Source organism: Penicillium psychrosexuale (assembly GCF_028828465.1).
Source record: "Penicillium psychrosexuale strain IBT 29551 chromosome Unknown utg000003l, whole genome shotgun sequence".
Classification (NCBI taxonomy): Eukaryota; Fungi; Ascomycota; class Eurotiomycetes; order Eurotiales; family Aspergillaceae; genus Penicillium; species Penicillium psychrosexuale.
The window spans coordinates 4,882,718-4,908,969 of NW_026643188.1; the positions used below are offsets into that span (position 1 = coordinate 4,882,718).

The following is a 26,252-nucleotide window of genomic DNA, read 5'->3' on the forward strand; positions in this document are numbered from 1 at the left end:
AGAACAAAGAAATTCCCAAAATAGAGGAAAAGTCAGGTCGAAAAGACGGCGTGAATGTGTCGATGACCACAATTTGTATCTTCATTTCTAAAACGCAAGCCCAAAGAGTTACTCCTATCAAATATTATACCAAGAAAGATAAATAATCCTGCAACCACTGCCCTATGACACCCACTTGTTCGGTGTCCCAAGTATCAATAGCCCCAACATATCCGTCAGGCCTCACAACAGCGATCCCAATTTTCTCCTGGTTCAAATCCCCAAACCACTTCTCAGTACAACTCGGCCCACCAATATTGTCGACATATAATGTCCACCGACTAGCCTGCAGTATTTCCGGTAGATCAGCAATCTCAAACTCAGACTGAGAAGATTGCGTGACCATTGCGAAAGTAAAAGCATTGGAGACAGAAGTGTAGCGCTGAGCCTGAACAAATTCATCTGACGGAGAATGCCCCCGCGGATGTTTCTCATACGACTGATTTGCTCGCAGGCTGACACCAGCAAGAATATATTGCAACTGTTGACAGATGTTCTCCAGCGATTCCCGGGAGCGGTAAACATTCGGCACAAAGATGTAGATCTTGAATTGACCCAAGAGCGGAACATCCAACTCGATATCGACTGGGTTAGCATCAATATAGCGAGTGACCTTAGCTGGCAGCTGAAGCATTCCAGGCTGGAGGCGAGATGTGGTGGTTGGCGCTTGTGTCAACATTCCCGGAGCATATTCGGCTCCAATGCCGGATATGAACCGAATATTGCTGTCGAAGTTCTTGGCCAATTCTTCATCGCCTGCTGCGAACGCCTTGCAGTGTTCAACATCGAAGTTGATGAGGTCGTATGCTATCTTTTGTCTTTCTTCTTCGTAGGTGCGGAGTAAGGATGGCTTGGCCAGTCCTCGGACTAGGAGGTTGAGCTTCCATGCGAGGTTGAAGCTGTCGTGCATACTCGTGTTGGCACCTTGGGCTGCAAGAGCAGAGTGACAGTGGCCGGCCTGTATATTGATTAGACTATGGGTGATGTGAGGTCAATCCGGTGCAACATACGTCTCCTGCAATGAATATATTTGCCTCTGAATCCATGAAGCGTTTCGCAACCCGCTGGCCCACAACATATGTTCCAAACCACTCCACTGTCTTCCACTCTAGGCTGAACGGATGCATTGCCTCCCTCGCACGACTCATGACATATTCAGTCGTTGCCTTTGATTTTTCCACTCGCTCCCCGTCGGTGGAACTCAACTCCACATATAATCGAGTCATACCCTTCTCGCGCGGAATCCATAAGATCGATCCAGCGGAATGGGACCGCAAGGCCACTTTACTCCATAGATCAGGGAAGTCCGTATCGATCACACCTATTTGGTGAGCCAAAATTCCTGTCAAGAGATTGAAAAGACATACCATCCAGCACTCCCCACGCCGCGTTTGTTAATTCGCCCTCGAGCTCAGCATCCGGGATGAATGATCGAACCTTCGATCGAGCCCCATCGCACCCAACCAGATAACTCGCTCTGATCTTGTGAGCAGTATTTGTGATGACATCCTCATAGATAATATCCAATTGTGTCGTTCCATTCACAGGCGAACAAGACACGAACTTGCTATTCCGCGTAATAGACACACCCCGTGCCTCCATATCGTCAATCATGACCTCCTCAACCATCCCCTGGTGGGCTAGCAGGATATATGGGTCGGAGGCACCAACGTGCTCGGGGTAGTGGACTTTGCGACCTGTGCGTCGAAGTGAGTCGTTGGCAGTTGACTCCTGCCAATTTGTTAGCCAAATCCAGGAGCAGAAATTGACCTAAGTCCTACCCAGAAGGATATGTCGTAAACCCGAGCTCCATTTCTCAGCAATGGGTCTGCCAAACGAAGCTGTCTGAATGTTTCGATGGTCTTAGGTTGCATTCCGTCGGCCTTTCCTGTGGATGTCTTGTCGGGACGATCGTCCAGAATCACCACAGCGATTCCAAAGCGAACAAGATTACACCTTCAAATGTGTTAGTATACCGTCCGTCGAAGAAGGAATTTACATACGCTAGCATCAACCCCGACGGTCCCGCGCCCACCACCACAACGGTAGTAGAAGCATCGACAGAGCCGATTCTGTAGCCTTCGTGGTCTACACTAGGTGACATTATAGAATTCAATTGTTGGTTGACAATCACTTAATTCATTCCTATCTTCTCTATTTATTGAAATCGATGCTGCGGGGGGAACCCCCACTCTTCACTGCAGATGTTTATCACCATCGTGTCACCCCACCGTCCACAACAATGTCCGACCCGGTCATGTACGAACTCGCGTCGCTTGCGAGGAATACACACGCCCCCATGATATCTTCTGGTTCGGCAATCCGACCGTTCATGACTTCGGACTTCCAGCCCTCGAGCAGATGGGGGAACTGGCCATTAGCGGATAACCTGGTGCACTGCCTTGGTGGGAACTTACTGAAGCGGTCATTTCTGTTTTCACGAATCCTGGAGAGATGGAATTGACTCGGATACCCTGTTATACTGAATTAATCACCGCCCGTACAATAATTTGCGCCCAACTCACATATTCAGCCAGCTCTTTGGCGATCGCGGGACACATCGATCTGACTGCGCCCTTTGTGCCACAATAAGCTGAACATAGCTGGCTGCGGACAGCGATATGGCTCGCCATACTGGCGACTAACACGATGCTGCCGTGCTTTGTTTTGTTCGCGATCATTTGCTTGGCTGCGAGCTGGGCAGTGAAGTAAAGCCCGAGGACATTGATAGATAGTAGATCCTGATGATCCTTGTAGGTAAACTCGAGGAATGGAAGATGTCGATTAATACCAGCACAAGGAACGCAAATATCGAGAGCGTTTTCAAAATCCTTCTGGAAGCTAGCGAACCCTTCTTGCAAAGACTCCTGGGATGAGACATCGACTCTGTTGTTGTTAGCGATGAAACCTCAAATGAACAGTCAACCCACTTGTAATACGCAGTTCGGACACCGCAATCCTTTTCGATTGCATGGAATCCTTCCTCTGGCGAAATAACATCAAACACAGCTACATCAGCGCCGGCCTCGGCGAGCCCCCGCGCAAATGCTAGCCCGCAACCCCGAGCACCTCCCGTAACCAGTGCTGTGCGCCCTTTCAAAGAAAACTGGCTCGGTTAGCTCGGGTCAAGAAAAAATTGGAAACACTCACTCTCGACATATCGCGGTGTAGCTGAATATTGTCTTGCTGTGTAGTGAAGCCTTTCCCCTCAGACATTCCTCCCTTTTAAGCTATCGGATAGCGGCATACCCACGCTAAGCTAACCCCCATCTTTGTCCATAGTTGGAGTAGAGTGAAATAAAGATGGAGTAACCATATCCCATGTGCCTATCTATCATAAGTAGTCCTGTCTGACAGACGACCGGTATTCAACAATTAAAATATCTTTCATCCGGGTTCTGTTACACACCAATCACAATGGCCCCTCAAATCCCCATCAAAGAACAAGCGACCCGCTGCGTGTCATGTCGGCTCAAGGTTGTCATTGTCGGCGCAGGTCTCGCAGGCCTCGGGTCTGCGATTAGTTGCGCCCTTGCTGGGCATGAGGTCCAGGTCCTAGAAGCAACACGGGAAATCAAGGAGGTCGGCGCAGGTATCCAGATCCTACCCAATAGCTCGCGTGTACTGCAACATTGGGGCCTTGAAGAGGCACTCACGCCACACATGACCTTTCCCCGGGTCTGTAATTTCCTTGGATGGAAGGGCAATCCCATTTCGTCCATGGACTTTCACAAATCGGAGATTAATTATCCAGGCACCTGGTATCGTGACTTTCATCGTGCGGACCTGCAAAAATGTCTGGTTGAGAGAGCGCTCGAACTGGGGGTTAGTATCACCTGCAATGCTCGTGTGGTGGATGTCACTGTGAGCGAGGATGGGGCCATAGCTACTGCTTCTGCATCGGATGGAAGACAGTGGACTGGAGATCTCGTCATTGGGGCAGATGGAGTGTTTGGAAAATTGACGGAAGGTTTGCTCGGCAGAGTCGATCCGCCGGTCAAAACTGGTGATCTTGCATACCGTTTGCTGTTGTCTACGAAGGAGATGCTTAAGGATCCTGATCTGGCGGAATTGGTAACAGATCCCCAGGTCAACTATTGGTTAGGTCCGGATGCTCATGCAGGTATGTGTTTCTCTTCCTGGTCTGGGTTTTGTCGTTAATTGTGTAGTGAACTATGTTCTTCGTAGTGGGGAATTGTTCAATATGGTCCTACTTGTCCCCGACGATATTCCAGAAGAATCTCTGGCATCGACGATTGAAGGGAATGTGGAAGAGATGTGTGCTTTGTTCAAAGACTGGGATCCTCGGTACATTCTACAATGACCTTCAATTATGGACACATGGCTGACTATACCAGTATCCCCAAACTACTAAAGCTCTGCGATTCCGTCCAGAAATGGCGTCTTTGCATCCGATTTGGAGACTTTGACTGGACTCATCCCTCCGGGGCGTTTGTTATATTAGGCGACGCAGTTCACGCTACATTGCCATACCTGGCATCTGGGTATGATAGCCTTATATTTACTTAATTCCACATTCACTAACTACCACAGTGCCGGAATGTCATTCGAGGATGGAGCAGTTCTAGGTGAATGCCTCTCTCGACTCCCGAATAGCTCCGGAATCTCCAAAACCTCGGCCGAGTTCCTGACGGCCAAGCAACATGCCCTTTCCATCTTCCAGGAGTGTCGCAAGCAACGAACGAAAATGATTGTGGAGCGGGGAAATATCCAACAATATCTCTATCACCTACATGACGGCACTGAACAGGAAGAAAGAGATCGCAAGATGAGGATGGTCCCTACTCCCGAGGGAGAAGCATTGGCTTGGCGAGACCCCGGTTTAGCACCCAAATTGTTGGGATACGACCACATTGCAGACGTAAGTAATCATTGCTCTGTTTCTTCGGCTCTGAAATTCACTGACCGTGCTTAGGTTGATCGTCGATGGGGTAAATCACTAGGAACTAGTGTTATTGACTCGAGACTATAGTTTGATATCACCATTCCTGTCTTTGTCTTTCTTGTCATTCTCTGTTATAAGCTGCTCTATTTGGCCTACAATCATATCATTTTAGACACATGTGTCTTTATAAGTTGCCTCCGAGGCTGCTCGCTCCAAGTACTTGGCCCATCTTGGCCTATGGCTTGTTGGAAGCTGCCTTTGATCCCCAACACTTAGGAATCAAGCTCCCACCATAGTAAAGGAGCTTTTTGTCAGGGGCCGGCGTGTTCTTGAGACTCAGACGATGAAAGCAGCAATATAAAGTGTGCTAGTTACTCGCAGCAGATATCCCAAGTTCTTTTGGGATGTCTTTTCGGTTGTCTTTTCGCGTGAGGTTTGAGTGAGATCTTTCTAGAAATGTGCCTTCTTCCATATCCTTTGTTATACCGTTTGTCATACTGTTTGCATGTCGTTTGTCATGTCCTTTTTCCTGGTCACCACTTGCAGCTGTGTAAAACTCATTCTGCTATCCTACTCCCCTTTACACCCTTCCAAAGTCGGTCACCTTCCTTCTTACCTTCTTCTTACCTTCTTAGCGCAACAAGTAGGATCTATTCATATCCGGATCTCTCACTTTGATTTGGACGGAGATTTTCCAAGCACCAGGGCAATATTCTTAAAAGGTATATATCTTTTAGCATCGGGTCTCAGCTATCCATCCCCAATACCTCTTTCGTGTGCCTTACTGACCGTACTTGTGCAAGGACTTAGAACAATGTCCTCCGATGAAGCCCAGAAACGGGCAAAGGCTACCAAAGCCACAAAAATCAAAGATTTCTGTATCCCAGCAGATGATAATGATTGGAATGAGCTTGTTTCGCGTAAGCCTGGATTGAGGAACATGATCATACACACCATCCCAAAAGACTGGTGTTTATCTGCCTCGGAAGCAACAATCTCGCAGTGCCATGCCCCATTCAACTCACAATCTTCCAGAGGCTGAGAATGAGGCAATCTCAAACGCGGCCGCCATAATCCTTCTGCAGAAATTGTCACACCTCGCCAAAACCAACCTAGAATGGATTTTCAATCGAGTTCACTTTTCATGCAAGTTTACAAGCATGACGTACAATGCTTACACCGACGGAGCTTTGCGGTCAAAGACCACGTCGAAAATATTTGGAATCTTGGAGGTGAAAAAAAGAATGCGCACGGTGAATCCAGCCGCCATCTTCGCCCAAGAGGCCTGCCAGGTCGCGGGGTGGTTAATGGAATCATCCGCAGAGATGGCTGTTTTCAACAACCAGTAAGTTTGATCGCGGCTTAGTGCTTAAACCGCTATGAATGGCTCTATAGGATTCGACTAACTGATCACACTCCCTTTCTAGTTACATGCTGGTTTCGCAAGACAGACATCAACTTTTTTTGACCTTTGCACCCTTCAACGAAAGCTACGAAAGTTACTTACACAACGGAACTGACACCGACGTGTTTCTCGTCATGCACACGGTTGGTCCCTTTTCGACATCCGACGCTCGACAAATGGCACAATTCGGGCGCATTTTTGTCGCCGCTACACTGGTTGCCAAGTCGGCTGCTGCCAACATTCATTGAACCGTTCTCCACGTCCACTGCTTTCTCCTGGTTGATGTAATAGACCTTGTTCGCTACCTTTACCAAATAAAATGTTCTTTGTGTCTACTGAATGAAACCCAATAATTATATATGTCCTCTATTGTAGATAGCGCCGAGAATATGAAGCAAATGAAATCAGCTCCTAGGAAAGATTCATTGATAGGTTAACTAAAATACTGACTCCATAAGAAAGGCGTCTTTGGTTCAAGGTAGACAGTTAATCCTTGTCACCGTTGTGAGAGAAAAGACTGAACATTAGAACTTGATTATTTGCCCACTCCCTCTGAATCATGTAGCTCTGCATCTAGCCTGGGCCTTCTGAACTTCCTTGCCCGGACGGATCCAAACATCCTCGCAAGCGTATGCTCTTTTTGTGAGCTCTGATTCATGTTCAGCATCTTTTCCCCCATCTAGTACATCAAGAGTGCAAACCTTAGGGATGTCGATGACAACTGTGGGTTTGGGAACTGTGGGCATTCTGGGATTTCCGACTAGGTCGGCGGACATGAATCCGAGCAGAATGTTCATACTCTCGTTTGCGACTTCGTTAGTCGAGAAATCAAAAAGCTGAGTCTTCTTGATGACTAGACCATCTTGGCTGGATTGGGCTTCGATTACACGAGCTTTCATTCCGCCAAAGACTGTGATAGCCATAATCTATATTATAATCGATATATATTAGCCTTTAAGACATATAAGTACTTCTTGAGCCTATACTTACCGGAATTGTATTGCACTGCAAGAAGTCCTCGTTTTGAAGTCGTGTAATCATAGCAGCGGTAATAGTCATTACCTCTGCCCGAAACAGCCCTTCGCTAGGCTGCTCTCCAATTACAATCGCGATCATGACATGTGGGGGACGTGGCTGACCACCACTCGGTGTCTTCGCCACAAACATGGTATTCGGCGACCATCGGACCGATGTCCAAATAGCTGGGTAGAACTCGTCGGCGATGATTGACGGGACATTATTGCCACTATCAAGCGTACGTTAGTCTACCTATTGCATCGTAAAGGAACCATATCACTTGCCTCTCCAACCATCCAGACTCTTGCCTAAGGTTAGGTGGGACTCTGTCATCTCCTGGGGGGTAGAACTGTCGGCGGAACTGAAAGAACATCCATTCTAGAGCCGAATGGATATACGATGCCTGGGAATTAGCACCTTCTTTTGAGAGGCGATCTGTGAATTCCTCCCATCGCTCAATAAGTGAGGTCAGTCGTCTCTGGTAGTCGGGGTTGGTAAGAACAATGGGGGGAACCCATGCAGCACCTTTGGGTTCAAAGAAAACCGGCCCGTGGGGATCAGAATATGGAGCATAGGTGTGTCTTCCATTATCGTCTATCTCAAGAGATCGAACATCGATGTGAAGAGACTGGTAGGATTCGGGGTCGATCTCGATAGAGGTGAGACTTTCGGCCCCATTGTAGACATCGTTGATAGCGTTCAGAACTTCGCTGTGAGCTTCCAAGGAGTCTTTGATCTGTTGGCCCGCATGACGATGTAACGTGGGAATCTTTTTGAGTATGCTGACTAGGCTGAAGAGCTAGAAGGAAAACAGAAGTTGGAAGTTGGAGAATCCAGGAATGGTGGGTCAACAATGACCAGGTGAGGTGTAATGGGGGAATGATATATGTCCCCGTTTGGCTTGTTCCGCTGATGCCTGAGGCCCCCGTTTCCTCCTTTCTGTTTGTTAGTGTCTGTCTCTTTGTTGGAGAGATATCTTTCTTCTATGGTCATTTCAATTCTCCTGTATCCTTTGCCAATAGCGCCCAGCCATTCTTCAACCTGCCGAAAAGGAGTATGGCGTGAAGATCTACGTCATTTCCAAGTGCATGATTCAAATCCCCCTGATTTAAGCTGTTAGCTGAGTATCAAAGACACTTTCCAAGAATTAATACTTGATTCCTGTTAGAATCAAGACGTGAGACCCAACATTCTTAAGGTGAGATGTAGCATAGACCTACGTGTAAGGGATATTATTTCCCCCTCGGTCGATCGTGGGGTAAGCCGTTAGGACTAGCGTTATCGTCAGGGCTGTAGACCCCCATCTTTGAAATTAGGGAGTCACTAAGTTCCACGTACCTCTATCTAGGGTAAAAGGTCCAATTTATTGAAAATAAAATAAAATTATCTTATCGTTCGTTCATGTTACCCCCCCATTTTAAATCCCCTCACGATACATCGATACATGTCCAAGAGCACCTATATAGACTTTATGCTCGTAATCCCAATTTGATCCAGTCATATCATCCATTCAAAATGTGGCGGATTTTCAGCGCAGGAACCACCGCAAAAGAAGACCCTCCACACGGTCTACCAGCGTCATGGTATCGCTCAGAAGCAATGTACCAATTGGAAAGACGGGCAATCTTCTCCAAGCGATGGATGCTGCTCACCCACTCCAGCCGTTTCAAGAAACCGGGCGATTATCTCTCTTTCACAATCGCCAACTTCTCCTTCTTCCTTATCCAGGACCGCGACGGCACAATCAACAGCTTCCATAACGTCTGCCGTCACCGCGCATTCCCCGTTGTACAGTCTCCCTCTGGCACTACATCCATCCTCAGCTGCAAGTACCACGGATGGTCATACGGCCTGAAGGGCAATCTCGCCAAAGCTCCGCGTTTCGAGACAGTACCCGATTTTGATAAAACCCAACACTCGCTATTCCCAATCCATGTGCACGTCGACAAAGCTGGCTTTGTGTGGGTCAATCTGCAGGCCGGTGAGACGGATGTGAAATGGGAAGACGATTACGAGAAAGTTGACGAGGAGCCTCGGATGCAGGACTTTGATTTTGCCGCGGAATTCAAGTTCGATCATTACTGGGAGATGGAATTGGACGCGAACTGGAAGGGTGTGATTGAGAATTATAATGAGTGCTACCATTGCGCTACTTCGCATCCGCTTATCAACGGCGTGTCGGATCTACCAAAATATCGGGTTGAGCCCAAGGCCCGGTATATGGAACATCATATCTTTAATAAGGAGGGTTCGGATAGCCAGTTTCGACGGGCGATCACGTATTTCTATCCGACGACTTCTGTTACGGTGACGTGAGTATAGGAAATCCAAATGTGAAAGTCAACACCAGGGCTAACTAAGAACAAACTAGTGATAAATTCTTCTATATCCAGCGTATGATTCCTGTTTCTGCTACCTCGAGCAAGATCGAAAATGAGGTTTACCGTCACCGGGATGCCACTGATGAAGAATTTGAGAATATCAACGCGTTTTACAGGCAGGTTCTCGACGAGGACAAGGAGCTTTGTGTTGGAACGCAGGAGAACCTTAATTCTGGGGTTTTTACCAATGGCGAACTACACCCTAGCAAAGAGAAGGTAAGATCAAACTGTGACACTACTAATACAGCGGCTAACCACGACATTAGGGCCCCATACACTTTCAAAGCAGCGTCAGACAAATGGTCATAGAACACCGGAAAAGTGAGGAAAAGCAAGGAGGATCCGAGATTTGGCCGGCCACCCCAAACGCTCAGTTCTCGAAGGGTTCAGCAGAAGATGAGAGCTTTTGTTCGCAGTTGGACGCTTCTAGTTGTATGGCCAAACCGGAACTGGCCTGGTAGCCAGATACACATGTACCTGGGCTAAATGCAAAGCTGAACTTGGAACTGCTTTACCAATTAGGTATTATTCCCTGTACTATTTCATACGCCACACATTAGCCTAGTCGGAGAGATCTCCAGATACCGAATCAGAGAAAAAGACAAGCAGGGCCGCATCATAAATTCGCTAAATAATACCCACAGGCGACGATAACTTAGTTATTCAATCCAAGAGGGTTATCCCCTGTCTGCTTCTGGCCCCCAACACTAGAAACACCGCTCTGTACGCCCTGTCCGGCGCCCTTCGCCGTATTGCCGACACCCTCTGTTGCGCCTGACACGGTCTGTCCAAGGCCTGATGTTGCGTTGCCCACGGTTGAGCCGAGACCGCCGACTGTGCCGCCTACTGTATTTGTCACGCCGCCGACTGTCTTGCCCAAGGTATCGCCTAGGCCGCCGAGGAGTCCAGCTATGGATATTTGTTAGTTGGGGTGGGATTTTGATGGTTGTTTATTGGGAACGTACGGTTCTGTTCGTTGGACATGGTGATTATGTGGAAGAGGATGTGTGGTTTGTGTGTTGTATGGAGTGTAATTGATGTAGTTGAATGTGTGTCAATGTCAAATGTTTTGATCTTGATGTAGTGTTATGGTAGGCATCGCTGTCTTTATTTATATCAACGCCCTGAAACCGGTTACATAGCCATGACAGCCATCTTGAGGCTAATATCTTGAATGTATCCACCTGACGTACTGACGTACCCCATGTCCCCCGCAGTGTAGATAATGGGATGTCATTATTGGTTGACATTCGCCGATCACATGGGTATTGTCCGATAAACTGTTTCAAGAAAGTCTGTTATATTAAAAGAATGTGGCGAATGATGGATGACTGGCTGGTTGTTGTTGGTGTTGTTTGCAAGGGTATGATGTCATTTTTCGTGCGGACCTGGCCAGGATATTTTATATTAACTGTAACTGGATGATCTCATGCCCGACGGAATTCTTGTCTGCAGAGGTGGATTGGTGCGTATCATAAAGGCTATTACGACGTAGGGCTGTGAACAATGGTACAACAGCATCATAAGATGGTATAAGAGAAATACGTCGTCATACCTATTTACAGACTCGCCTTTCCGCGAGACTCATATGGCATGAACAATACGAGAATTCCCGCTGCGAGGAACAGCGCCCCGCTAACATAAACAGGAGCAGCGGTTGTGAGATCAGCAAACATCGCAATAACAGGAGCCATGATGCCAAAGATCCGGTTCGCAGACGCGGTCAATGCGTTGCCCGTACCACGGTCCTTGGTGAGAAAGATCTCGGGGGTATATGCATATAACACGGCATACATGAGACTACTCATGAAATTAAAGGCGCTGTTCCAACCTAGCAGAGCATTTGATGTGGTAGCTGTTGTTGACGCAAGAAGGAAGGCTCCAGTTATAGCTGTTGAACTGGAGAGAGCACCCTTGCGGCCAAAGCGTGGCAGTTCAACCAGCACTCCACCGAGCAGACAGCCTGGGATGCCCATAACGGCAATAATCAATGAATTCCGATACGTGATGTATGTCGATCCATCACCAAATTCAGCGCCTCTGGACTGCTGGATGTATGGAAGGAATGCATTGTATAGTGGAAAGCCGAGACCGATAAATGCCCAAACGAGGATGATCGAGGTTGTAGCCCATGCTCGTTTTGGGGTATCGAAAAGAGCGCGGAGATGATCAAACCGCACGGTTTCTAGGCGTTGGCGGACGATGTTTGCCGCGCTGAAATTCTGTATCTCGCCCTGGTCCCAGGCGTCCAGATCAGTTCTCGTTAGATCAGAGACTTTTCCATTTCTTCGAGCAACTTCGTGGACAACCCCCACAGCCTGCTCGTTCCTCCCCTTCCCCATGAGGTATTTGGGCGACTCAAAAACCGTGAAAAACACAAACCGACCGACGAACATGATCATTGCGATGCCACCCATTGCGATAATAAACCATCGCCATCCCATGTTTTCGGCTTTCGTACATCCTTCTGCAGAACCACAAGTCCTATACCCAAGCAGCGGCCAACCAATCAAAGTGGCGACCACCTGGGCCAAAGCCCAGTCAATCGATAAGATAGTCAACAGGTACTGATGCGATCCAGGTAAGAACTCGAGAAAGATGGCCGAGTCGACGGGCAGATTCCCACCGACGCCGACAGACCACAAAGCCGCAAAGGTACAAACGGCCGCGAAATTAGGCGATCCCGCCGCAACCAGGCCAAACACCGCCGTGATTCCGATCGTCAAGTTGAACGCCCATCTGCGACCGAAGACGTCGCATCCAAATCCCCAAAACACAGCACCGACCAGCAACCCGATGTTTTGCGCAAGTGTCAAAAGCGGTGCTTTCGAGGGGTGAAATTCGTTTGAGACTGCGGGGAGGATCAGAGACGTAACAATCGGCCACAAGTTATCGCTCGCCCAGCCGAATCCGATCACCACAAAGAGCTGCCATTGGTATCGGCCCATGCCGATCGTCTGAATCGCTTGGTTTAGAACCTCAGCTTTGGCTTTGTAGTTCGCGTCGGGACCCTCATTTTGAGGGACAGCTGGGCCCTCGATCGCCGTTGGCTCGAGGCCAGGCAATTTGGTCGCTTCTGACATGTTCTGTTGACAACGGGAAGGAGGTAGGAACGCAGCATGGAAGGGGGGAGCACAACTTATACTATGACTGTCCGCATTCTCGCTCTGGCCCCCGCTCGGGTCGAAAATTCCATGCGTCTAATCATATCCCATGCAGTAGCTTCCACATCAACTTTATTCAGGGGTCTCTTTCTTTTTCCATCGACTTGGATTGGATGGTTTGATGGCGTGATGGATGGCTAGTTTTGTGTCAGAGTCAGGGAAATGTGGCAATGCCGTATGAGCTCCGTGGAGGTTTGAGGAGTCTTCGGGCTTTGGCCTCTTCGTGCCTCTTTTCCGCCTGAAGGAACAGTGCGTTGTAACCTGAGGAGGTCTTATCGGCCATGGATCTTCCAGGGGGAGCAACGCCTCGAGATAAATAAGAACCCGACCGTTGCTTCGTCCTGGAAACTATTGTCAGTCGATCACGGCTCCCGGCAGGAGGTAATAAATAATATACAACATGGAACAGATGCCTGCAATTCCTCTAAATCATTGATCCGCTGGTATTTTTTTCCACTCCGAGACAAAGTTGTTTGCCCCTCTCACGCATATATATTCCACAACCTGATACAACCTGTAAACTCGTAAGTCCCGAGCGCAAATGGATCGCCTGTCTCGTGCATGAGTCTTCAATTAGACGGATTCCATAATGCTTCTGCAAGATAGGTGACATTCTTACAATGCACCGTGCAGTTGGCGTGAAGCTGACAGCACAAACGCGAGCTGACGGGATCAGCAGCGCTAATCTTACATCCGGAAGGCTGCATTTAGGCCAGGGGTGAGCCTTGAAACAATACCAATTCCAGTCCATATCGAATTATACATCATATATTCCAAAAACCACTCCAAGTACTTGAAATTGATTTCTCGAAGTCTCAGCGTGGGTCGTGGATTGCTGTTGGCAACAGAGTATGCTTTATGACACTAGATACGAAGTCTAAAATATTGAATTACCCCTATGGAACACTTACCATGCTGTGGAAATTCCAATCGATCCCTATTACCGTTTTAGCCTACTATAGAAGATAGTCATGTCAAAGCACTTGATTGTCCTGCATCTAATATAGCCATTTAAGCGTGTCTATAGCCTGTAACATCGTATTGTCCACTGATATTCAGGCCCGATGGAAGCTGTACAATATGGGGCCAAATCAATATCTGAATAAATTGTGTAAAGAGTGACTAGTAACATGTTGATTCGAAGTTTGAACTTAGATTTGACTGAATTCCAAAACGTAGCCAGCAAATTGGTTGAATCCCTCCAAACTGTCCACATAGTTCAGTCGGAAAATTCATCAATCCCATTGTCAGCACACTCGCTGTTCTCATCCTAGCATTTGGCTCCGCCCTCGGTGCCACCGTGGCACGAGTTTGTGTGACAGTCTTGTACCTCTGTCCACTTTCCACCTTTGCACTCGACCTTTCACAAAAATATACATTAGCAAACATGATCTGATATTGGAACATGGTTATGTTGACGTACAATACCGGTTCTGTCACAACCGCAGAAGTGTCTGTCTCCGTTCGATGCCTGGCAAGGGCTGTTTGTACGTCTTTGAGCGGGATCATAGCCGCTTCCGCAGGTGTCCCGCTTGTCCAGGACCGAAGCATTGACGGCGGTAGCAGCCATAAGAGTGAAGAGAATAGCAGTAACCTTCATTGTAAAGAAGTGGTTTATATCAAAAAGTGATTGTGTGTTTGAGGAGGTTGATTAGAGGCTTGATATCCAAGAGTACGAGTTTCTGGGGGATATTGAGATGTATTTATACATTCCCAGAACAAATGCCAAGTCGTCTGGATTTCCTACCATGGGCAGTTCATTGCAGATTCTTCGAATTGGACGCCTCGTGTGCCAAGTGCCAAAACTATACCTCGAAGCCAGCAATTGGTCCTGAGGTTGAGGTTGAGGTTGCATTGCAGGAATTGACCAGACGACTCTTTCAGGCCCCCGAGCTGAAAATGAAACGCCTCAAAGAGATGTGTATTATTTACTAGAATAGTAGACTATCTATGTAGATCAATCTTGGCAGTTTGGGGATACGATGAGCATTTGTGAGGATCATCCCTACATGAGCCTATGCATATAAGCCTGTACATACCATCGGGGCCAGAAACAGCAGTGCCAAACTGGATTGTCTTTAGTAAACTGGGATGGATTTAGCAACCAATAGCAAGTAGTAGCCCATTGAAGACATATAAAATGTGGTATAGCTTGAAAAACGATGATCAAGTTCTGAAATTCTGAAATTCTGAAATTGAACTTACAACCACAAACTCAATTATACATCAAATTAGCTATATCAAGTATAGAGCGGCTAGGTTCTCCGATAAAATACCCAAGAGCTAGGAGCTAGTGATCTAGCCCTGGAGATATGCAGGAAGACTAGGAGACAAATCTAATAGATAATGTCAGATATATTTGTTAGTTATGCAACCAGTATCACATAACTCATTAACGTCACAAATTGGGCTTGTCGCATTACTAGAGGCTATCAGACCACCTCTTTCAGCTATAAGGAGTACGTAAAACAAACCTAGGGTTACATCTTTCTACATGCATTTTTGGCTCTTTGGCTCTTTTGGCTTTTTCGCGGGGCGGAGCACGGGAGATCCACACGCCCCCGCCTTTTGAAGAGACCCTTTGCATGGCCAAATGGTAATTGTATACCTTTGTTTCTGGTTCATAGGTAAAAGATACTTACAATGAACAGTGAATTCCTCGGGATTGCGGTCTGATAGCAATTATTTCAAGGGGATAGGTATAGCGACTCCCCCTTCAGTACTCAATTTAACATGTTCTTTATCATGGTGTGAATGGTTTGCCTACATCTGCAGGTGCATGGCCCGAGTGCCAGTTGTGCCTTCATGCCTGACTTTTGCCTACTTCCTGACCACTTGAATGTACTGTAAATCATTGTAATATGAAGGTCTTTTGTACTATACCAAAATCAGGCAGTAAGACATCACTATTTACCGGAAATGGAGGTTTAGCCCCTGGCATCTAGACCGCTGCTTACTACAGCCCAGGAGGCCGTAGCCCCAGGTCACACCCTTCCAACCTTGGAATGTTCAGGTGAGCATTGGAGTTCAGCCCAAGTATGAGACCTAATAAGGCAAAGTGACTCGAACATTATCTTATCCACGTCCGAGGTAAGCCATGGTAGCCACATGATCTGGCAACGAGGCTGACTACACCCCTCTACGATGATCTCACAAGATTTACTACGTCAGTTCAAAGTTCAAGGTGTTTATTGTCCCGGCTATATACGCAAACAAAACCTAGTCTCCACAGCTAAAGCAAGCCGGTTGCGCACTTCGGCAGCAGTGAGTCCTCATATCACGAAAGAAACCCGCTACTCAAGCCAACAGACATGTCCAAAACCACTTGTTCGGACTCCAGTCATCCTCCCCATCATATCCAAGATGACATCTTAGATCATGAGACGCTCGACCTGGTTCTTGATAGCGCGGATCTGGGCGGTCAGGTCACTGGCCTCGTTGGTGGTGATAGAGGCAGCAATCACGGGGCGGGAGACACCAGTGGCGCGGCCAAGAGCCATCTTGCTGGGAACGTAAACGTAGGGAACCTAATTCGAATGATTAGTTTTGTTTATCGGTGTAGCGCCGTAGGGTATGGGCTCTAGGATATTGGACTCACGTTCTTGTCCTCGGCCAAAAGAGGCAAGTGAAGCACAATGGCGAGAGGGCTGGTATCGGCGGCCATGATGACAAGTTCCGAGGTTCCGCGGTTAAGGGACTTGGTGCACTCGTTTGCGCCCTTCTTCAATTGACGATAGTGCGCCGCCTGCTGCACAAGATCAAGAAGGCTCTGGGCGAGGGCCTCATCGGCGATGGGCCACGCTGCGCTAGTATCTTCGGCCATTGTTGCGTTGTAGTTGGGGATTAAAACACCAGATCTTGAAGAAATGGCTCACTCGGGGGATCACGGCCGTGTAGTTGAAACGGAAGATAAGTGGAATGTAGATTGAGGTTAAGTTGGAGATGATCGTGGGAAATTTTTTGAGAGCGGATCGTTCAGACACACCGCCTACTGAATTTGCAAGTGTTTCTGCAGCTAGTTAGTGCTCACCGCCCTGGTCTAATTGGCCACCCCAGATATCCCGCCACCCACGATGCTTGTGCCGAAATCTTTTTCGAACCCCTACAATGTCCACAGGAATACCACAATTACTCAGTGATCTCTGTTGATAGTTACGCCAAATTTTTCTACATTTTCTCACTTAGATATCTTTCAGGCAACAAATGACTACACAATCTGGGGCGGTCCTCTTGCACTGATCACATCAACAAACTACTCGAGAAATTACAGGTTTTTCAAATCGTTGTCAATAATTCTTGAAGGCCTCAAGACCTTAATTCGTATGCAAATCTATAAATCTAGTATCTTGATATGCTAATTGTACAGAAAATACCCAACCGCTTAATTGGTGCCGTTCACAGTGGCAGAGGCAAGTCTAGAGCGCGCACGCAGTGCAGGGCCAAACTTATACAGAATGAACGGAATAAACGTCAAGACGGTCGCCACCAATGCCAATATCAATCCAGCGTACTGACTACCCACGTTGTGGAAGAACTGGGAAGCAAACAAAGGCGACACAGCACCGAGTGTGTTGCGCATGAAACCCTGACCGGCAATGGCAGAAGAAGAGTGCTCTCCGTAACAATCGGCCGTGTAACTGTAGCAGGACTCGAAAATGAAGAAGATACCGATGGTGATGAGAGCCAATCCGACAATTGGACCCATCCAGTGGAGACCCTTGTACTGGGTGAAGCTGTAGACAAACAATCCGATCGGCAGCGAGACGGCTCCCCATAGGACACCATACAGCCGATCTTCGGGTGAGACCTCAACGTTCGGATTGGAGGCAATGGAGTTGTATTTGCGAATTTGCAAGAAGTGGAACCCGAAGCCGATGGTGGTTCCGAGGCAGAGAGAAATATAGGGAAGACCTCCGACTCCTTCGCCCCAGCCGCGCTTCTCTTCGAAGGTAATTGGAATGACGGACAGGAAGAGGAAGGCCAGGAACCAGGCGAAACTGATCCAAAGACCGAAGGCAAAGACGACGGGCTCGGTGAAGAGCATCTTCACGGCCTTAACAGAGGAGTTGTGTAACATGTGTTTGAGCCCAGGGGCTTCGATATCATTGTAGGTCACGAAATTGTCATTGCCGGTGGCCTGGCGGATTGCCTTCGCACGTTTGCTTAGGCACACACTACCGCGGGTTTCGGGCAGGCAAAAAATGATGATAATACCAAGGGGGATGTTCGCCAAACCCTGGATACCCTCGAGCCAGCGCCAGCCGAGAGCCTGGTCGATAAAGCCGGCGTAGATGGGCGCACCGACTGTACCGAGGATGGCAATAAAGGAGAAACAAGCCATCGGGATAGCACGGTGGTCCGGTATATACATATCACCGAAAGTGCCACCAACAAGAATTGTACCAACACAACCAAACAAACCCAGCAGAGCACGACATACTAGGATTGTGGCGATGTTCTTACCGAGAGCGAGACCGATGAACATAAGACAAAAGCAAACGTAGGCACCAACATAGACAACTCGTCGACCGGCCAGCTCGCAGAAGGGAGCGAGGAAAAGAGGAGCAAGTGCACATGTAAAGTTGAAGGTGAAAAGACCAAGCTTTCCAATTTCTTCTGTTGTCCCTAGATCCGCTGCCATGCGTGAAATTCCGGAACTGTATGCTGTTGTGGCGAGACCGATGAAAAGTGTCATGAGGCAAAGCTGACTGCTGATGAAGGCCTTTCGGCCTATACTCCAGTTGAAGGGGTTCTGTTTGTCTCCATCCACGAAGTCCAGCACGATGTATTCTCGGCCATCGTGCTGCACAGGCCTTGTTGCTGTAAGGGGAAGATCCACGTCCACCTCTTGCAATAAGCTGCTGTCGTAATGCTGGGTTTGCTCTTCTGAAAGTTCATTCCGGTACTTTCCACCGACGATTAGACCCTTTGTCGCGTGTGTCTCGTGGGCTGACATAGTGTCAACTGAGGGAATATTCTCGTCATGGGAAGCTGATATAGGCTGAGGATTCTTGGCGGTCTTCATATTGACATAGATTGTGGAGAGTGAAGGTTGGAAAAGCTGTCCAGGGGAGAATCAACAGCATGGGGTTTGGTCCCTTTCTATAATTTTTAAGTGTTCCTGACTAAAAGTCGGGTGATGTGAGTGGTGCTCCAGACTCCAGAATTTGATGAGAACCGGGGCTGCGGGATTATACGGAGAGTGGGGAAGGGAATTCCAGGTAATGATCGATTATTATGCTGCCAACACGGAGAACAATGAAGAACCTGCTGATCAATGAATGGGTTGGAATACCAAGTAAGTGGGTATGACGAAGACTACGTAAAAATGCTAGTAGCGGGGCGCTTTTCGTCGTCGTATGTTGGATACATACAGTCAGGTCACTGGGGAAAGTCTCATAACAAGTCTCATAACAAGTCTCATAACAAGTCTCATAACAAGTCTCATAACAATGCTGTCTCCAATTCTCGCTCGTGATATGCTATTCTCCTTCGCCCACTCTCGTGCGTCAGCATCGGGGCATGCTTATACATACTGCGTATAGATTTCTCTGGAACGAAAGGATTCATGTCTCGGATGAATGCCGGTGTTTGAGTTTTCCCTATATCGCCGACGATGGTCCGAATAACCTCCCGAGCCGAGTTAGCTCCACAATTCAAAGTTATTGTCGGCATGCCGGTTTTGACTCGGATTAGATGCCCGAGTGGCAGAAAAAGGTGTGATAAAGTTCAGCAAAGACCAGTTGTTGGGTGATGATAACTCATTGAAGATACATCTATCCCAACTGAACTTATAAGTGAAGTTATAACAATTCACACATGAACTATTGAGCCGCGCAGTGACCCACTCGCCACCTGTTCCTCCCCAACTTTCCGGTGAGTCCTATTGCAGTAGGATTTCCGAGATTTGCCCCGTACCTATGCATTTGTACGATCATTTCCAATAATATCATGTGCCTGGATCGGTGTTTCTTCGCCTTCCCCACCGGACTCATGTTTCCCCGCCTAACTCTCCGGCGTAGTTGTCTACCGGCTGATCCGGTCATATTGTCAGGGATCGTTCCCTTTCCCACGTCATGGTACGGAGTAATGGCTCCTCTAAGGCTAGTAACCTTTATGCGATATTTATGCAGTATCTCCCATTGTAATCCCTCAACTTGCCTCGTCCTAGCAAGAATCATACGCTCAAACGCTGTACACCTATTATATTGCTGAGGGAATTTCGACACCTATCCCATCTCAACCCTTCTACCAGCTCACCATTACTTGGCGTCGTAATACCAAACCTTTTCCACCTAGTACTCATTCAAACATCACTTCTGTTTTCCAACCAACCTGAAAACCCACACCATCGAGCACGTAGTTTGAATGTCTTACATAGGATAGCATCCATTGTAGTCTCAAGGTTATTGACCGGGGATTGCTCGCTAAGGTCCGACACGTGTTGTAATGCCGGAAGAGCACAAACCACATTGCATATCTTTGTTAAGATCACACGGCGAGTCTGTTTAAAGCACATACTTTATTGTAGAATGCGTTGGTGGCAAGCTTCTCGAGAGTGCTTCGGTGTAGGTGTAGGTAGTGTTGAGACGGAGTGATGCCGACGGCGCTCAGTCGGATGGAGGAATAAGCCTTGGGCAACCTGCTGTCTTGGAGGAAGAGAATAGTCGATTGAGGAGTTAGCCGATGTTTGAGTTTATGGAACGCGGAGGTTGTCTTCGCCTTCATAGCCAGTGGAACCAGCTTCCATCGCGAAGCTTACCAAATTATCTCCTCCATGAATGCTCGATTATCTCACCCGACCGGTTCAAGTGAAGTCTCATCTCCAATATAGCAGTATGCATCGCGAAGGGAGGCTCGGTGACAACGGACGGTGACGGAAGGAAATGAATGTGACTTATGGGGTGAACTCTGAACTTTTCCGTGTCGCTGCCGCACAGTTGTTAGAATTCCGGACGAAGTTAGCCATACTCGACGTTGTAGAATAACCTGAGGGGGTATCAGGGAAGTCATTAAAAGAATTTGGAAGTCCGGGGTAAGGTGTCCAAGCTGGTTATAGTCCCACGGTCAGTAGGGGTACAATGTGTACATAATAGCAATACCCACAGTCAACTCCACGGTTCTGTAACGCGTTTAGATTCTTTGGGGAAAATGTTTATAATTTCGTACTTTAGCCAGATTCAAAACATTCAACACATTTAAATCATTTATCTAACCTAAGATGATGCTATATTAGTTGCCCAAGTCAAGCATATTCCACCAATCAGCATGTTAGCTCAGGGGAAGAGCGCCGGGCTCATAACCCGGAGGTACGTTTCACCGAAACCAATTTCCCTAACAACATCAAACTAACTCACAATAGGACCCTGGATCGAAACCAGGACATGCTATGTCTATCTTTTTTTTTTTTGCCCTCTTTAATTGTCCTCATTTCCCTCTTTTAAAGGTCCTTTTTTGCTAATATTCAAGCATGTCATATGTGGGGGATTTATTCGAAAGTCCAATCGTCGTGATCACCCATGCAGCATTTCAAGTTTAGAAGTCTTCATGACATCAGTAACCCCAACTAGGTACCATTTTGATCACCACGCAATAGCCCTGGGGCTACGATTTCCTAGGTCTGTATGAGATCGTCAAGAATATCATGACATACTTGACTCCCGGATATAGCCTCACATGCAAGGCTCTTTCATTCATCTAAAAGATGCCTGGACTTTGTTCTGCCTGAGAGCATCATACTGATGTAATCTATGGGTTCAATTTACACTAGTATAAATATCTGATTGACCATCACCCAGACGGATGTCAATGTGAGGCTTTTGAGTATAATTCAGTTCTCTACTATTTTGGAAAAGATGACGGACCCTAATTCAGAACACCACCTTCACAGGTAAGGCATCAATCCCATCCCAAGGGGTATCATGATGCTCACATTCACAAGGTACGGCAACTGGATGCCAGCAGACTACAAAGCTCACCAAGAATGGCTGGGAGGAATAATCAAGAAAGTCGACGACGAGTCTCAGAAACCCCTCCACCCGGTCCTAGAGGAATTCAGGCAACTCATCGAATCGAACACTCGCATATACATGCTCTTGACTTCAATGTTCAAGGAAGTCCCACGGAGGAAGCGATACGGCCACGACGTAACGGGAAACCCTGAAATCCGCGACTATAACCATTTCCTGCGTGTTCTCAACCATCTCCTCACCACTGCGCCTTCCTGGACCGACAAGGCAAACCGCGTCGGGCTAGTCGGTTTGCCTATCAATGCCGTCCTCGACTGGCCGATGGGTACACCTAGTGGATATGCGGCCTTCCTAGATCCCGAGATCAACGCGATGATCAAGAAGATCTTGAATGTGTGGGGCGAATTCCTGCGCTCTCCCGCTTCCGCCGATGTGCTGAATAACACCTCTCACGGATGGTTCGGTAAGACTGGCCGTCGGGATCTTACAGCTGTTGCAAAGATCGGTCCGCTAGCGCAGACGGAATTGGAATTCCATGACATGTTTGAATGTGACCAATATGCTCCAAATCACGGCTTCAAGTCGTGGGATGACTTCTTCACCCGCACCCTCAGGGAGGGAATACGCCCCGTCGCAGATCCGGAGGACGGAAAGGTTATCGCTAACGCGTGCGAGTCGAGGCCGTATAGGATTGCGCACCATGTGAAAGTGCGTGACCACTTCTGGATCAAGAGCCAGCCCTACTCTGTGCTCGATATGCTGGGCCATGATGAACTTGCGTCGCAGTTTGTTGGCGGCACTATTTATCAGGCATTCCTTAGTGCGTTAAGTTATCACCGTTGGCACGCGCCTGTTAGTGGGAAGGTTGTCAAGGCCTATGTTGTTAACGGCACTTACTATTCCGAACCGCTGTTCGAAGGTGTTGGGAACCCGGATGTTGAGCAGAAGGATATTGACATGGCGGGTCAGGTCACTTCGCAGGGATACATCACTTCAACCGCCACGCGAGCACTCATTTTCATTGAAGCGGATGAGCCAGCCATTGGGTTGGTGGCGTTCATTGGAGTTGGAATGGCAGAGGTCTCCACCTGTGATATCACCGTCAAGGAGGGCGATAAATTGAAGAAGGGAGATGAAATTGGCATGTTCCATTTTGGTGGTTCGACACATTGTCTTCTTTTCCGAAAGGGTGTCCATGTCTCTGGCTTCCCAGAGCCCGGACTGGCAGAGAACAAGCCTGTTCGAAGCAAACTAGCAGTCGTCTCGTGAGGAATAGAATTTAACTGCTCGAATTGCCTATATTTCGGGTAGAAAAGTTGGACTTCAATAAAAATCAGTATATTTTCCTGCGTTTATCGTAAATATATCTCCAGTATATAGGATCATCGGCAGCCTCATAAAGAACGAGCCAACGAGTTTTCTGCACAACAGACTGCGTAATTCATCGTTCATTGAATGTAACGTCAAGTAAAGCTGCTTCACTTCCTGATTTTCAATTTACTAAAAGCGTTTTGACTCTGGGAGCAGTGGAAACAGGAGAAGCGCGTGATCTATCATATTCTCAGCGGTTGCTCCAGCGACAATCTCGGGGATACTACGGAGTATTCCCAAAACCTTATTTTGTTACTTATCGCGAGTCTTGCGAGTCTTTCAGGGAAAAAATAAGGCCAATTTTGCAATAGACCATGTTGCGCTTAATTCCCCTCGATGTCTGCCGGGAAAATCCCCGCGATCTTGTCTTGGGTCGAAGAAGTTGCGAGGAGCGTGCCCAAAACCCTGCCTAATACCGAAAAACTGGCGGGAAACCCTTCAAGTTCAGCATCTCAGCACAAACGCAAGAGGTCGGTGTTCGAAGCCGAGAGTCCGACGTCGCAGTTAGATCCCCATAATAGATCCCATCGAACTACCTCTGAAACAGCATCCACCGTTTCCGCCCGCCTAGCTGACGATATAATCTCTCTGACCCCATCAAGTTCTGCGGCCAGTCGGGGTAGTGGGCGATCACGTTCATCGAGCCCATCACGCGTGAAGGCTGAACTAGCCACAGCCATCCCTCGGGTGGTCTATATACATGAATCCGCCGACCCTAAAAGCCGTGCTGCGAGTCAGCTACTAGCAGATTTCACACAAGATTCTGAGTTCAGTGGGAATGAAGATGTTGCTCAGAAAATCTCGAGTGCTTCGTGTCAATGTGCCACAGAATTGCGTAGCGAAGGCTCTTGGGTGCATAAGGTAGCACTGCCGCTATTGGAGAGCGCTATTGCAGAACTACCGTTGGAGTGTTGGAGCATGTATGTCCCACGAAGACCCCGTATCCCCCTGCCTCTTGCTGATTTCTGGCAGTCAAACAGAGTCCGTTGACCCCCAGTATCAACCTCGTTATACAGCCCGCGATACATATAACCGAAAAATTGATCTGGTTGTCGGTCTTCCCGTGAACGCTTACGAAGTTCAATATGAAAAGGCCGGGTTGCATACGACAGGGAAATACTTCAACCATATGACCCATCCGCACACTGGAAAACGTGTTCTGGGTCCTGGCGTCGAAATTGAAGCCGCGGATGGAAATCTGGTAGAAGCGCAAGTCCAGATTGGGGTATGGATGACAGGACTTCTAATGTGGGCATTCGCACAGCGTAAGAGTGTCAAAGACTTGCCTCCACTTGTTGGGTGCACTGCTGTTGGAGAAGACTGGAAATTTTATATTGCAACCGGAGTCGAAGAGTCGGGTGTCTTGAAAGAAGTAGTAGGTAATATGCTTTAGTGACTTGGGTACAATGGCTAATTTCTTCTCCTACAGCGCATCTGGGGCCCTTTATCTGACTTAGACGGCCGTACCACAAGTGTGAAACATACCACGTCTCTTTTGGGAACTCTTCGTCGAGTCATGGAGTACACAATCGGGCAGTACAAGGAAGGGATTTTCCGAGCAATCCCTTCCGCGGTTTAAAAGCTACATGGCCATTGCAAAAATTTGTCAAATAACGAATGTTTCTTTATCCCCACGCCTCGAATTTGCTTGATATCTGGAAGATCCGCAAAGTATAACGCATGCGGTCTGTGATGTCACACTAAACGAACGGGGTTCTACCCCATTTTGAAAGCATCCATCGGCTTCAGTCGTTGAGATTTAATTTCGGGATGGAGTCCAAGTTTGTGATATTCGCGTTGTGTTTGCTTTTGAGCCATGGCTTGGCTGAACAACGCCATCCCCATGTTGGATCTCTTGGTGATCTTCGCGTATTGCACTACAACAACCTCGGTCCCCAGAACAATGGCACTTCAGCTATTTTAGCACACGATCGCTCGAGCTATTCCGATGCTGTTGCAAAATGCATTGCCATTGGGGAGAAGCTCTTCCCGTGGTCTTCGAGTGAAAACGATAGTCAAGTTCACTCCGAACTCGGTTATGAACTAGACTATCTCATCTTTGCGAAAGAGATACGAGATGATGACTACTTTTGGCTGTCGGAGGAAGAAAATCGCAAGATATGTTCTGCTTTCTCGATCGCCCATCGCAAGGTCATACAGAAACCATGCAATGTGAAGCTACCAGCCCTCTGTACCTCAAGTCCGCCCGGAACAACCGATCGCGACCGAGCCGTAAGGGAAACCACGAAACTGACTGTCACATCCGACGATTATGCCCTAACCGGATATCGAGATGCGCGTTCCTTCCGCTTCCTCGGGGTGCCCTTTGCGAGTCCCCCAATTGATGACTTGCGCTTTGCCCCACCGCAAGCCTACACCGGACCAAACAACATCGATGCGACTAGCATGGGGAATTCATGCATCCAATCTCCTTCAGCTCTTAGCACTGTGCCTATCGGTGGAATGTCCGAGGACTGCCTTTACTTGAATGTCTTCACTCCATTCCTGCCTCACAATAATAACAAGAACACCGCCCTTCGCCCCGTGGCTGTTTATCTGTACGGGGGTGCATTCACGAAAGGTACCGCAGCTATGATTGACTATGACGGAGGAAACTTCGCCAGCCGCAGCGATGTGGTCGTCGTCACAGTTAACTATCGGCTTGGAGCATTGGGATTTCTGTCTACAGGGAAGCTGACAACTGGGAGCTACGGTATTCAAGACCAGATCATGGCTTTGCAATGGGTACAAAAGCACATTTCAGCCTTGGGAGGTGATCCATCGCATGTTACTGTCTTCGGGCAGTCATCTGGTGGTCAAAGCGTGGTAGCTCTGCTCTCTTCCAGCGCAGCGAAAGGTCTCTTCTCCGGCGCGCTGGTGCAATCAGCAAACTTCGACCTGCCATGGTTTCCTCGCGCTCTTTTACTCTAAATACATCGCCCCAGAAGTCGGAAACGCAGTTGGGTGTGACGGAAACGCCCCCGAAGCAACCCTCCTCAA

At 48.0% G+C, this 26,252-nt stretch overlaps 14 protein-coding genes across 14 annotated transcripts; 6 read left to right on the forward strand and 8 right to left on the reverse strand.

The window, feature by feature from the left end:
• Positions 1-124: 124 nt before the first annotated feature.
• On the reverse strand, positions 125-3,255 carry N7518_005701 (uncharacterized protein; the record flags this gene model as incomplete). Its single annotated transcript, XM_057186628.1, has 10 exons — positions 125-997; positions 1,050-1,360; positions 1,407-1,770; positions 1,821-1,995; positions 2,043-2,132; positions 2,255-2,409; positions 2,457-2,513; positions 2,565-2,925; positions 2,970-3,145; positions 3,190-3,255. The coding sequence occupies 10 exons, from the start codon at positions 3,253-3,255 to the stop codon at positions 125-127; spliced, it is 2,628 nt and encodes an 875-aa protein (XP_057043398.1).
• Positions 3,256-3,456: 201 nt separating this feature from the next.
• Positions 3,457-5,032, forward strand: N7518_005702 (uncharacterized protein; the record flags this gene model as incomplete). Its single annotated transcript, XM_057186629.1, has 5 exons — positions 3,457-4,162; positions 4,209-4,347; positions 4,398-4,544; positions 4,594-4,921; positions 4,976-5,032. 5 exons carry the CDS (start codon positions 3,457-3,459, stop codon positions 5,030-5,032), a joined length of 1,377 nt encoding a protein of 458 aa, XP_057043399.1.
• A 727-nt stretch (positions 5,033-5,759) lies between these two features.
• N7518_005703 (uncharacterized protein) lies at positions 5,760-6,598 on the forward strand (the record flags this gene model as incomplete). Its single annotated transcript, XM_057186630.1, has 3 exons — positions 5,760-5,865; positions 5,981-6,290; positions 6,373-6,598. 3 exons carry the CDS (start codon positions 5,760-5,762, stop codon positions 6,596-6,598), a joined length of 642 nt encoding a protein of 213 aa, XP_057043400.1.
• A 309-nt stretch (positions 6,599-6,907) lies between these two features.
• On the reverse strand, positions 6,908-8,166 carry N7518_005704 (uncharacterized protein; the record flags this gene model as incomplete). The annotated part of the gene is made up of 3 exons (XM_057186631.1): positions 6,908-7,276; positions 7,341-7,596; positions 7,661-8,166. Coding segments are annotated over 3 exons (1,131 nt in total), but the record flags the coding sequence as incomplete, so codon positions are not given.
• Positions 8,167-8,882: 716 nt separating this feature from the next.
• Positions 8,883-10,209, forward strand: N7518_005705 (aromatic ring-hydroxylating oxygenase subunit alpha; the record flags this gene model as incomplete). Its single annotated transcript, XM_057186632.1, has 3 exons — positions 8,883-9,679; positions 9,739-9,964; positions 10,015-10,209. The coding sequence occupies 3 exons, from the start codon at positions 8,883-8,885 to the stop codon at positions 10,207-10,209; spliced, it is 1,218 nt and encodes a 405-aa protein (XP_057043402.1).
• Positions 10,210-10,403: 194 nt separating this feature from the next.
• N7518_005706 (uncharacterized protein) lies at positions 10,404-10,732 on the reverse strand (the record flags this gene model as incomplete). The annotated part of the gene is made up of 2 exons (XM_057186633.1): positions 10,404-10,657; positions 10,714-10,732. The coding sequence occupies 2 exons, from the start codon at positions 10,730-10,732 to the stop codon at positions 10,404-10,406; spliced, it is 273 nt and encodes a 90-aa protein (XP_057043403.1).
• A 575-nt stretch (positions 10,733-11,307) lies between these two features.
• Positions 11,308-12,831, reverse strand: N7518_005707 (putative sugar transporter; the record flags this gene model as incomplete). The annotated part of the gene is made up of 1 exon (XM_057186634.1): positions 11,308-12,831. The coding sequence occupies one exon, from the start codon at positions 12,829-12,831 to the stop codon at positions 11,308-11,310; it is 1,524 nt and encodes a 507-aa protein (XP_057043404.1).
• Positions 12,832-14,182: 1,351 nt separating this feature from the next.
• On the reverse strand, positions 14,183-14,512 carry N7518_005708 (uncharacterized protein; the record flags this gene model as incomplete). The annotated part of the gene is made up of 2 exons (XM_057186635.1): positions 14,183-14,272; positions 14,336-14,512. 2 exons carry the CDS (start codon positions 14,510-14,512, stop codon positions 14,183-14,185), a joined length of 267 nt encoding a protein of 88 aa, XP_057043405.1.
• A 1,771-nt stretch (positions 14,513-16,283) lies between these two features.
• N7518_005709 (uncharacterized protein) lies at positions 16,284-16,735 on the reverse strand (the record flags this gene model as incomplete). Its single annotated transcript, XM_057186636.1, has 2 exons — positions 16,284-16,439; positions 16,511-16,735. 2 exons carry the CDS (start codon positions 16,733-16,735, stop codon positions 16,284-16,286), a joined length of 381 nt encoding a protein of 126 aa, XP_057043406.1.
• A 558-nt stretch (positions 16,736-17,293) lies between these two features.
• Positions 17,294-18,937, reverse strand: N7518_005710 (uncharacterized protein; the record flags this gene model as incomplete). Its single annotated transcript, XM_057186637.1, has 1 exon — positions 17,294-18,937. One exon carries the CDS (start codon positions 18,935-18,937, stop codon positions 17,294-17,296), a length of 1,644 nt encoding a protein of 547 aa, XP_057043407.1.
• A 1,281-nt stretch (positions 18,938-20,218) lies between these two features.
• N7518_005711 (2-dehydropantoate 2-reductase) lies at positions 20,219-20,640 on the reverse strand (the record flags this gene model as incomplete). Its single annotated transcript, XM_057186638.1, is given in 2 exon segments — positions 20,219-20,416; positions 20,434-20,640. 2 exon segments carry the CDS (start codon positions 20,638-20,640, stop codon positions 20,219-20,221), a joined length of 405 nt encoding a protein of 134 aa, XP_057043408.1.
• A 1,127-nt stretch (positions 20,641-21,767) lies between these two features.
• Positions 21,768-23,150, forward strand: N7518_005712 (uncharacterized protein; the record flags this gene model as incomplete). The annotated part of the gene is made up of 2 exons (XM_057186639.1): positions 21,768-21,802; positions 21,854-23,150. The coding sequence occupies 2 exons, from the start codon at positions 21,768-21,770 to the stop codon at positions 23,148-23,150; spliced, it is 1,332 nt and encodes a 443-aa protein (XP_057043409.1).
• Positions 23,151-23,588: 438 nt separating this feature from the next.
• On the forward strand, positions 23,589-24,831 carry N7518_005713 (uncharacterized protein; the record flags this gene model as incomplete). The annotated part of the gene is made up of 3 exons (XM_057186640.1): positions 23,589-24,172; positions 24,225-24,627; positions 24,682-24,831. The coding sequence occupies 3 exons, from the start codon at positions 23,589-23,591 to the stop codon at positions 24,829-24,831; spliced, it is 1,137 nt and encodes a 378-aa protein (XP_057043410.1).
• A 191-nt stretch (positions 24,832-25,022) lies between these two features.
• Positions 25,023-26,183, forward strand: N7518_005714 (CAZyme family CE10; the record flags this gene model as incomplete). The annotated part of the gene is made up of 1 exon (XM_057186641.1): positions 25,023-26,183. The coding sequence occupies one exon, from the start codon at positions 25,023-25,025 to the stop codon at positions 26,181-26,183; it is 1,161 nt and encodes a 386-aa protein (XP_057043411.1).
• Between the last annotated feature and the right edge of the window lie 69 nt (positions 26,184-26,252).